The sequence below is a fragment of the Varroa jacobsoni genome, unplaced genomic scaffold (genome assembly GCF_002532875.2).
Source record: "Varroa jacobsoni isolate VJ856 unplaced genomic scaffold, vjacob_1.0 scaffold_319, whole genome shotgun sequence".
Classification (NCBI taxonomy): domain Eukaryota; kingdom Metazoa; phylum Arthropoda; class Arachnida; order Mesostigmata; family Varroidae; genus Varroa; species Varroa jacobsoni.
The window spans coordinates 16,314-28,724 of NW_019213221.1; the positions used below are offsets into that span (position 1 = coordinate 16,314).

At 37.0% G+C, this 12,411-nt stretch overlaps 1 protein-coding gene and 1 long non-coding RNA gene across 2 annotated transcripts; one reads left to right on the forward strand and one right to left on the reverse strand.

The window, feature by feature from the left end:
- Positions 1-928: 928 nt before the first annotated feature.
- Positions 929-8,827, forward strand: LOC147753658 (uncharacterized). The gene is made up of 2 exons (XM_086967848.1): positions 929-1,286; positions 8,549-8,827. The coding sequence occupies exons 1-2, from the start codon at positions 1,092-1,094 to the stop codon at positions 8,825-8,827; spliced, it is 474 nt and encodes a 157-aa protein (XP_086823974.1). The 5' UTR covers positions 929-1,091.
- Positions 8,397-12,360, reverse strand: LOC111259311 (uncharacterized). The gene is made up of 2 exons (XR_002679569.2): positions 12,015-12,360; positions 8,397-8,838 (listed from the first exon to the last, which is right to left on the reverse strand). It is a non-coding gene; the product is annotated as an uncharacterized LOC111259311 (long non-coding RNA).
- Positions 12,361-12,411: the final 51 nt, after the last annotated feature.

The following is a 12,411-nucleotide window of genomic DNA, read 5'->3' on the forward strand; positions in this document are numbered from 1 at the left end:
TGCATCAAAAAATTCAAATCTGTTAATTTCCTTTATTTAGAAATGTGAGGCATTGTTGTGACGTTTTATGTTGCTGCCTTTTATATCTTGTCAAAGTTCATAAGCGTATAGACATGATTATAACCAAGCCTTAACAGAATTTCCGATATTAGGTGCATTGTCGCTGCCAATATCGGAATTTTATGTGAAAATATTAATTACTTCGGTTTGCTTCTCACTTTTATTTGATTCAATCTGAAGCAAAAGGAAGAAATCACAGCGCCATTTCATCGGGGATTGTAATCATGCAATATTTTTGTTGAAATTTTTTTGGAAAGGAACTTCCTATTGAAAAGACAGAAAACTGCGACGTGCACAAAGCACAATGCGCATGATATATAATGTTGATTTCCTCTATTTTTTTTTCTATATAAACAAAATAATTTCATACTGTGCATTGAAAGTATGGAATGAGCCTGGACCCAACTAACTGACAGAATGTGTCATATAATCTGAAAGATGTAAACTTATGAAGAAAAATATGCAGAAAATGTATTTGAATGTTGTTTGGCCAAATAGCCACTTTATTTGAAATTGATGAAGAGCTATTTATGTTAAAAAAATGTTGAATGCTGTACATCTTCTAGTACCTATATGCATTCCAATATCGGAATTGGCGAACCTCTTCGGAAACTTTTCCTTCGTTTGGCCACGAAGCAGCTGAATGATAGAAATAGCACTTTAAATGCTGTATTGTAAATACTAAGTACTGTAGGTTGTTTTTTAGTTAAATGGTTCAATAAGTGGCTATAACAACTTTCAGAGCTATTTTCAAGAATAAATCTAAAAATCGTTCATACATCCCCCAAGTCAATTGATGGGTACCATTTAAGCGAGTCTATGTATTGTGCAATAGTATAAGCACTTCAAATTCGATACGACCGTTCTATTGTACCATAATAACGATGTAATCATCAATTTGATCTGTTGTGTTGTTGATCTTGGATACCTGTATCGCTGTTTATTGTGCTGTATGAATATAAGAAGTAAAGTGGTATATGTGATATATATTGACCTAAACAGCATCTGGAAAACTGGCTTGGTTGTACACCATGAAGAAAAGTCGTTGGCCAAAAAAGAAAGAAGACCAAAAGAGTAAAGCGAAAAAGGGAAAGAAAAAAGCGGCTGGACAGGTTAAAAAGGCACAGGATGAATGTTCTGGCACCAACTCTTCACTCCCGGATTCAGTCGATGACGGCAAAGCTCATATAATGATTAACGTACCCCCTCCACCAAGGTTTTCTGAGGTAGGATGCAATATGATCAATGATTTTGGTGTTTTTTCTTCACAGTCTGAGCAAACCTCTCGGCTATACTAAAGAGCCAAACGGTTTCAGCTTTATAAAAGTTGAACAAACAAACGATCGACGGATTGGGTAATCGTCTAAATATTTTGCTAACCCAAACGTTTCAATTGTCTAACCTGTGAAATGTAAGGAGACAAAATTTTAAGCTATATATATTCATTCATATTTGATCGCAAAGAAGGCTGCCGCGTTGTCAAGAAAAAAAGATTTGGGGTTATGTTATTGCGGTGCATTAACGAAAAGCAAATCTGTCTGTAACTACTGTTTAACCTGCACAGAAATTGTTTCGACTAATATGGTAATTGCTACCTTTTGATCCATACATTTTTATTTTAGAATGCCGGAACATCATTATTTTGAAGAAGAGCTCGCCAAATTTTGTCCATGAATCACATGTAAGTAAATAATGTACAATCCAAATATTATGAGACGAATACGAATCGATCTCAAGATAACAAATGGTAAGTTCAAAACGATAAGTTCATCTTTATAATATATTAAATCTGCAAAGTACAGTATGATTGTTGCCTGTGTTCACGAAATGCCCAATTTCCGTACCCGTCGTCACCGGCACCGCGCAGCCTTCATTTGGCGTCCAACTCGCATTATCCGCGAATAATGGGTCTAATTGCTATTGTCAACGTCAGATTCTTGCTCGTTCATTCATTCGCTGTTAGCGTTTTCCTCCATTGCGTCAAGTATTGTCATCGTCATCGCGTGCCTCAACGGTCTCAAATGTAATTCTCTTCATCGTCTGTATTTGACTTTACGGTGTGGGAAAGCTTTAACCACAATAAACGTTCCGTATTTATGTACCCAGGATTGTTGAAGAGCTGCTCAGGACGATACGTGAAGTTCAGCCATATTTCTATTGTGACCATTGGCGCTCACAACATTAACTATAACTTTGTTGGGTCCCTGGTCACATCTAATCTCAAAATGAACACGGTGCGGATGCCTCTTTCTGTTAGGTCTCTTGGTATCAATTAACAATTTTCGGAACAGTCGTCATGCAGGCTCGATAAGTTAGCAAAACCTCTGCGGTCTTTACCCTTCTACCTCTTATCAACCCCTACGGTCTCTACCGTTTCACCTCTTATCGTCCGCCTTATGTTTAGAGTTTAGAAAGAAACTCTAAACACAGCTTCGATAGTAAACTCCTGGCTTATGGTTGTAGCAATATTTCTGTACTAGCATTGAGACCTTTTGGTGCTAGCATAGGTATGCAGATACCCTCTGGTGTGCCGGAGGAAACTTGACCTGTTGGTGTCACGAATCCTGCCATGAAACGTTGAAAAAATGTATCTGACCCCAACAGCCTTTAATTTCCACTTACTTTGTAGGTTTAAGGCGCGCTTTAACTTCATTAGGTAGTCGGTTGCTATGCGGTTGAATTCCACTTCTAGAAAAGCGAAATAATAGGTCTTTATCTGTGAAAAAATACAACTCCCTGATTTGAAGAGTTTGGTGCTTATTTACTTATGCATGATTTAGCGTGCATTCCATGGATGCCGTGCTTGTACACCTCACGTTTGAGTAGAGCGTCCTGTTTCATGAACAAAGATGGTACGGTTAGGTTATTATGGGTCTGCTTGCAATAATTTCGATGTCTGATTTAGTTACAATCGACGAAATCGACGAGTTTTCGCTGTTCCTGGTATATCTGGATTACCGGTGACGTCTCCTTCTCGGCTTATTTCCGATTCGGCCGCGTTTGGCGGCAGCGTTTTTATCTATTTTTACCGCAGTCTCGTTGTAGTTTACGACAGCTCTATAGTTCAGATAGCACTCAACACGTCCCGCACCGCACAGAATTACTCTGTTTATATATCTACTTGCCTCAAAGTTACCAATTGTACACTTCGTGAATATAGGCTAGTCTTCTGCGCACTGCGTCGTTATGATCCTCTACCGATGGCTCTGTGACCAGCATTTGGCTGAACAGATCCTTTCGACGAGAATCTCGTCGCTGAAGAAGCCCGCTTTTATGCTAGAATCATATGTTGTGCACCCCCATATCGATGGCACTTAGGTAATGTGCAATCAAGAAATTGTTTTTTGAAAGAAATAACCGAATTATTCAAATGTCTTGTACACAGTCGCATCCTCGTGTTGTCGACTGACTAAACTGAAAGCATGAAATTGAATTCTAGGCGTAGTTTGCTAAAAATTTAGCCTATCATAATCGTGAAATCCGTATTGAATAGCAGCATGACGTTTTTTTATCGTGAATGCGTATTCCTCCACGGATGTTTCGCTATCCTTGTTTGCATTAAATTAATTCTTCCATTAAGTTATATCTTAGATCAGGCTATACCTTTCTGGCTACCGACCATCGGGTGCGATAAATAATTTCAATTTCTCGTTGAAATGAAAACAAAGCACAAAAGACGAATGAGTATTGTGGCCAGCTGTTCTACTAAGATGCTTCGATCACATTCGGCAGCAAAACAGTTTTTACCTGACCTTCAATCTAGGCTCAGATCGCTTGAGCCATTCATTCGTAGGCAAACGGATTTATCGGCAAACTTTCTAAGCTCACAGATGGTCTCGGCTACAGGTCGGGCTCCGTTGTTGGCCTAGCCACTACAGTAATTGCCACGTTTTCGAGTGCTTCAGTTAGCTAGGGCCAACAGTAGCTTCTTGGAGGTCACTAACGGATATTAGAATAATCGGGACGTGTAAGATTGTATGGTCCTTTTGCTTCGAAAAGCGATGCTTACCAAAACTCAATCACTGTCCCGATTATGTATGTTGAATTAGCTACCGGAAAAGGTGACACAATGCTGCAGGCAGTTATCTGTTGTGGTCTATTGGAAATCCATTCCTACATCATTTGTTTGTTGGGCATACAACAACAGGTCCTCGGACACTCGTTGGTTTGTCTGCAAACTTCCACGAACAAACATCTCAAGTGATTTACACTACTTTTTAGGCAGTACCGGAACAGACGTTCCACTACTGCTCCACCAAAGGCATAAACTATGTACTTCTGAGTTATCCGACATTAGGTTGATCAATGGAAAATACAGCGAACTAGCGACAGTATAGGTATTTTTTTGTTTGTTTATGTATAACTTTAACTAAAATTAAGTTACGACAATATTCTTTCGTATAACGCATGTTTTCTTTTCCTTTTGAATTGCTGTTTAAAAAGCTAATTTTTGCTGACTTTGTTTCTTTGGCATTTTGGTGTTCTGGCCTAGTCAATGCTCTTGTTAGTGTTTTCTCTAATAATATCTATAAAATCTACCAGAAACTTCGTAAGGTTTAAAGAATTTTTAATTGTGCCTGTTTGCGAATTGATAAATTACTCAGAGCTCGTTGGAATAATTTTGAATGATGTTTCATATTATGAAATGATACACTAAATATTATCTGTGCTTATCCAAATCTGAATTTGCTTTGACATGTTTAATTTTTAATGTTTTATGTTTAGCTGCACCTAGGCTCGTAAGAACCACTCACTAGACGACTAAGGCGATATATCTGCAAGTTTGTCATTTTAGGTGTTTTTTTATATTGTCTCATCGATCATATTTTTTTATATACCAATACGCAGTATCTTTATAATAATTTTGTATAAAACGGCATATTGGCGTTGTCAGTGTTATTAATCACATGTCCTTCCTATGTGGGCATGGTTTGACTTTTCGTTCTTGCTCTTTAGCTCCTTTCAATTAATTTGCGTAAGTAGTAGGGTGGTTGTGCAAGATTTCGCAAAGGAGGTCTGTGAGCTTAAAGCCAGGGCTGTTCGTATCGATCTCTATTCCCATGTACTTGCTAACATAGTTTATAGTTTAAATTATAAAATTTTTCATTGTAAACACTTTTCTCCTCTCAATTGTATATTCTTTTTTATTAATTTTCATTGTGAATAAATTGCTGCGAAAACTTTCCAACAAAGATATAATAAAAGGTAAATGTTTATTTAAGAAGTGGCGCGGTATCCTATATTTCAGCACTAATGAACTAACTTCTTTGTCAGACTCTGAGAAGAGTGCTTCTTAAGGCAAACAAGTAATTTGAAAAATAATGATTTTATAAGGGGTCCAGTGATTAGCTTTCTCAGCGCAACGTCAATGTAAGTGGCCGAAATGGTTTTATCCTTTTTTGATGACGCTCCAAACAAGTTAGATACTTTTCTCCAATTTAGGAATCTGGTTAACGTCTTGTAAACTTATTTTCCCTCATCATGATACGTGGCTCTTGAAACCTAACCTTACGTATCTCTCCGTCGACTACTGTTCCGTCAGCCTGATGAAGCCGAGCATTTACAGCCATAATGGAACTGGCTGTTGAGTGCTTAAAGCATATATGGAGTTATCCAAATTAACCATATTTAATGACACCGCTAAGCTTAATTTTTGACAGATCTTGATGGATAGATTAGCCTTTGATCTTTTCCCTTAAAGCTTTTAAAAGAAATCGTAGATCCTATATTTCAAGGTTCCATCTAGTATCCCAATGCTCTATCATGAGTTGTATCTCGAAAAAGATTTCTTTCATAGTCTCACATGTTTTTAATTAAAAACTTTTCGTTAAATACGTAAAGCATTATATAATTTTCTCCATCCCATTTAACTAGCCGAGATTTATTGTTTGTCCCTTTCTACGAAATTATTATCAATGATTGAAAAATTCGCCATGGTTAACATATGCCTTTAATTTAATTTTGCAATTAACTTGAAAAAAAAACAGGCAATCAAGAAAGTTATTATTGGATCGATAAACTCGGTTCACATGCATTTTCGAGATTTCTGAGCATTTCATTGAGACAACTCAGTCTCTACCTGAAGACTTACATTGTACAAGGGTTAAATGTTAGTCCTACGCACTTGCATGTGTCTGTGATATATTTCGTGGTATCCTAGCTGCCTGAAGCGAGAACAATGGCAGACCCAGAACCCGCTTCTTGCTGTGGCTATTTGATTCACTGAAAAAGGCGGAGCCTTCTACGTTGTTGTGGAAGCTCCCTCCACTGTATCTTCACTGTCAAAAGAGCACGCGATTGACAGCCGTGCGCCCATAAACACCAAACCCATTAATACTTGTGATTTGGCTTATGAAATTGTCTTTTTTTGTTGAAAAGTTTTTAAAACCCAGCTTCTGAGCTACAGCCTTCCGCGGGGCCATGCATTGTTAAGTGATTGGACAAATAAGTTGAAGCTAGTGAGCAAAATCGGCCATATGCAGATTAGGTTATTCTGCTAATAAGGCCTTCGTAGGCACAAACGATATGGCACGGAAGTTTTGCATCTACAATCAATGCTTAGTTTCCAACAATGTCAGTTACCAAAAAAGTCGCACGAGTATCGTTCTACATCCTTACATGCTTACATGCTTAATAGCAAAAGCTCCATCACTCTATGCTTTGATGCTAATCGCTCAAAGCCTTTAAGCTTTTTAATTTGTGCCCATAAAATGCCTCCTTCGGTTTCAAAGTAACGATTTTTCGCTGACAGTGTTAGTTGGCATTCTGCACCACTGCAAAGTTCCATCGGGCCAAATTAATAGACGATTTCACAGCATATAACGGCGTGCCAGGTGATACGGCAATAGCTACACTATGATGAACTATATTTAATTTCAGAGCATGCGCAAAGCCTAGACTGGATGGATACAAGATTAGAATATGCTAATAATGAATAGAACAATAACAGTAAATTATATAAAATTGTGTTACAAGAAATCTTAAATCGATAAGCGTAATGGAATATGGCGAGAGTTGAAGGTCCAAATGTGTTGGAGTAACTATGAAAGGGATAAGTAACCTAATGGTAAGTTTTGATGGATAAGCATGAATATCGGTTACTTTTATTCAGATTCTATGAACAATGAGGATCGAATAACATAAAAAATAATGCTATCTTATAACTACACCAGAAGGCTAGAAAATAAGTTTTTAGATGCTGTTGGACGAGCAAGGTAAAAACCTTGGATATCAAAGGATAACAAAGGAATCAAAAGACAATTATCATCATTATGAAAAAACTTTTTGGTTACCAGTTACGCCTTATTTAAAATCTTTCAAGAATATCATAATTATCTTATTATAGGTGTATATTTATCACTTATTAATTTATCACCCTTTTGGAGTAGTACATGTATCTGCGACAATACATGGATGAGTTGGTTGTGGAAAAATGTAGAAATAAGACTCCAGGTTATACATTATTAGTATTTTTTTTTTGCAATTGAATCTGTAGGAAACCATGTTCGCTTTGTATTCTATTTCGCATTTTACACTGAAACGAAGTGCCTGTGTGATAGCAAGTTCTCTTATGAAGTTGACATATTTTGTTTACGATTGTTCTGCATAACAATTTTGTAGGTTATATATGCCTTTCAAGCCTGTCGGATGTCGATCGACGTCGTTTAATTTTACTATTCATCCTTGCGTTCTAAGTCTTCGTTGGTTCTAAGTGCCAAAAAAAGTACTGACCGTTGTCATATCAATTTCAAAAAGTCAAGCAGCAAGGTACAAATATTGCTCGAGAGGTTTCATCTTCTATATTTTGGTGTATTTAACACTTTTCGACTATCATTTGTATGAGCTAATACTTTGTGGATAAAGGTAACTTATTTTTTGATAGTTAGATAGAATATGTAAGAGTAACTATAATAAAAATAAATGAGAGGAATTTTGGGCGTCAATTAATGCCAACATATTCGATGTATTTTTCTTAACTGTTTCACCAAACTCTCACAAATAAATTTCTGTAGAAAGTAACTATGAGCATTTTTTACATATGAATATGAATATTTTCGATGTTCGACGTTAGGACCCAATGAGATACTATAAACTGCGTGTTTTTAAGCTTCTTTCTCAACGTTAAAGTTTTTTTTTAATTCTTATAAAGAATTTTCTTATAAAGAAGTTTTCGTTGTCCATAAAATATTGCAATCTTGTACTGCAAAATGTCACAAATGATAAAGAATTATTTGCCAAAGCTAACAAGAAGTTGAGTTTGCAATATGTTTAGATTTATAAGAAGTATTTTCTTCTAAAAAGTACAAGGATGGTGCAATTTAAGAAAAAATATATCCTTTTAAAAATCGCACTGAAACCTTCTGGCCTTATTTAGCCAAGCTTTTTATTAGTTCGACCAAATATACCTAACTTATGACTGTTGTTTTCTTTCCCGAAATATAAAAAAAATGTAGCTTATGTTCTCTTGGTTTTGATCCTTTGCCAACAGGGAGTGCTGGCAGCGAAGGCATGCATGCTTCGAGGTGCGGCTCCAAGCCCGTGTTACCATCCCATACCGCCACAGATCTCTCCTGGAATAATTGAGTTCGTTGACGAATCGCCATTTGGAGGCGGACTCGACGATACGACGCTAGCTCAAACAGCTGCAACTAGTGTCTTGAGTGCTACAGAGAATGTTTGGTGTACGGCTAGCAGTCTAAACACAATGGGTGTAAACCCCTCTGAAACCACGCAAGTCGAATGGCAAGCTCCAGGAAGCTTTTCATGAATGAGATATTCCTGCAAGAAGCACAAGTTTTAAAAACCAGAAGTAATAAAGACTAGGTGAAATGCGGCCAGTCCTAGACGGATGGGTGGAACATTTACAAATGCTGCCAAAATATTATCATGTTTTGAGTATTAAAATGAGCTGAAAGAGAGCTTTTGTATATGGCGTGACAATAAAGATAATTTTGTGCTTGCTTTTTAATGTCAAGAATATTCCTTTAACACGGAGGTTTCAAATGACAATACGTTAATGCAGCTCTGTGGCGTCTTCTGCGAACTCACAAAAGGATATTGACGTAACAAACAGCGTTGTAGGACTTCGATCAATGACATCCGTAGAAAAATTACGTTCTTATCAAATAATTTTTCATTCAATTTAATTCCTTTAAGAGACAAATCTTGTCAGAATTTAAAATACTGAGTAGATTTCATCGACGCTTATTTAGCATCGTTTTAAAATATGCACAAGCATCTTGTAAAGCGCTCAAAACTTATCATTCTCTGATATATGAGAACTCTAGATAAGACGAACTGTTTCATCATGTATAAACGAAAAGTCCGCAGGAACTCATTATTGTATTAGGTAGACACGCATCTTTAAATACAGTTGCTTAGGTAATCCAAAGCATTTTTGATCCATGTTCATCCTTATTTTCCAAGAACGGCGTCGACACCTTATCCACGAAATAATTGCCGGTATGGCCTATGGTCTTTTGCATTTTGTCACGGAGCTTGCGGATTCTTTGGAGAGTTCTTGGCTCCTTGGTTCAAAATAACAGGAAACTTTTAGTTACTATAACCGTTTTCTGGTCAACAAACTTCGATATCGGCCAAGCGATTTGGTGCATAAGCCGTCGCGGTAAAAGGAGTTTTGCAGCCAAATAGAACGATGGTGTCTCTAATGCTGAATGTTGTGTTGGAACAGCGTGGCCACATAGTATGGTTGCCGGTAAACCGGGTATTGCATAACCCTCAATGAATCAGCAAGCTCTCGCTCTCCTTCCAGCATCGAAAACATTAGGATTCTACCCAAAAAGCTACTAAATACTGCACAAGCTCGGGATTTCCGCGGGAAATTCGAAGTAGTTAATGAAATATTCTTTTGAAGAGTATAGATGTAATAAGTTCGGATAAGAGAGAGCTCATCTTGAACAAAGACCGCCGCGTGCAGTTCAGAGTAGTAAAGACATAAGAGCTATGATGAGCATCAAACAATTAATAACAGACCTCAACGAAATTCAAGAACCCTATTGGACTGAATTTTTATATGGTTATAAATACTAACTGCCGTCCTGCCGTCATAATACACAAAAAGATTACCTTCACCTACAATGAATAAGGTTATGGCTTTGCCAGTTGCTAAAAACTTAATGAATTAAGACTGAACTTATTTTGGAAAAGATAAGAGGAACCACACCTTAAGATTTTGAGTTTACCAACGGATCGTGGCCCTTGAGATCAGGGTACATTTGAACCATCAAAGACGACGTTATCAAGAGTCTATTGAGAAATTTATTGAACAGTGTTTTTTTTTCGATGGTAACGGGAGTGATTACAAAATGCGCCCATGTTCGATTAGACTTCGCAATGGTTTAATGCATAAATAGCTGCATATAAAATAAATATAAACAACAATTAATACATGCACTCAATATAAATTAAATGAGACAAATGCCGTCTTTAATTCACAATTATTTAATAATAATAATAATTTACTAATTATCAATCTCTTAAAGGTTATAGCAGAGAAAAAAGTATCGCTCGTGATGCGATGCACCATAATTTTTCCATATTTTAATGACTGTGTACTAAGATGGTGATCGAATGGGGGTGCAACGTGGAGCATAAATGTAATTTAATGGTATGGGAATATGATGCCTACCTGTAATAGCCTGTACGAATTTACAAAGAAAAACGCGTCGATCCGACTGAGTTTGCCTGTCATCTTCACTAGGAGTGACATGCAGCCAGCACTGCATACATCCCGTGATAGCGCAATTGGTAACGAGTTTGCTTACTAAATTTAGAAACATAGTGGTCCAGACTTGAATTCGGACTGGGCACACTTCGTTCCGTGCTGGGAGCTAGCTGTTTGAAGTATTGCCTAGCGGCTTAAGTACGTGAAACACGAATAACTTAAAGCTACATATGCACGAAACACTAACAACCTAGGTCGGTATAATTTGTTCTCAGATTAGATGTAAGTTATAAATACCTATTAGCGTCCGACACTGAGGTCTGGTTGTGACGTCCTATAAATCCCCATGAGCTACATACTTTACTTCTGTCAAAATTGTCTCTAAACAAAATATACGTGCTTTTCTCAACTTACTGCTAACTGATGAATGCAGTACAACTGCCTCTAACTAAAAACTACTCGAATGAGTTATGTTGTACATTACATTTGTTTTTCCGTGTAACCTCGAATGTCTTGGGGTTGATTTTATTATTAACCTGTCCTTTCATTAGTTTGTAAATTACACTGTATACATATTGAGACGAAGATTGCAGACAGTCCTAGCAAGATATCACTGTGTACGACTGTATATATGTATCGTTCGACGTATATACGCGTTAGAAATAATGTACAAATAATGGAATAATTGCTAAAATCCGTCGCGTTTCCTCAGCACGGCAACGTGATAGATGTTAGCAACAATAAGTGAAACCATTCGTATCCTGCTTAGGTAGTAACATCACGCATCCATTATACTTTTCTTCTTTATACTTTTTTCAGAGCCAACTAAAACGCCAGGGTAGACTTCGCAGCTGTTTATAAATAAAACCTATACAGTTATGATAGTCACAGCTTACTGCGGCTAGCTACTTTAACAGGGCCAATTCGGTTTATATAAGCAATTGTGCAAAAGTTAACTAGTTAGTTTTATCCGAGCCTTAACCATTGTGCGTAAACATCTGGTTAAACACATGTGTACTAAGCGATGACAGCCTTGTTTCATCATTCAGGAACATAAACTGTTAAGTTTATGTTAACTTTGTTAAAAGTTGCATACGCGAATATCAGTCGTATTTTATATGTAATGCCACCACTTACATATTCAGAAAACTCTTGGTTTCGCTTGTAATTATTATCTCTGTTCTGAAACATACCTCTGTCCTATCTCTGTATTATCTCTGTCCTACCATACGGTAGCCATGATATACATTTTAATGTAGTGAAAAGTCACCTCAGTTTTTGTAAGCAGTCTTCGTAGGTTACAACTGGTTTTATATTGAAGAGCTTCTGTGCATTCGCAACTTTCTGTGTTGCTAAGATGGAGCCCCACATCAAAGTATATTTCGGTTCACACTAATTTCAAAGAAATTTCACAGATGAACTTCTTTCTTTTATTTGTAAATAAACTCTGGATGAGGACAGCCTTGTTCCTGCTGCTAAATCTGATAAGTGGTATTAACAAATAAATAAAATTTTCCGTTAAATTAAATAAAATTCAATTTGCATTTTCGAAGTTTTGTTTGTCTCTTCATAATGGCATAATCTCGAAACTTGAAGCCTTGTTCGCAGAGCTTGTACACCGCTCCAGCGCCATTTTTTCGAACTCATTCTTCGTCGTGGCGCAGCGG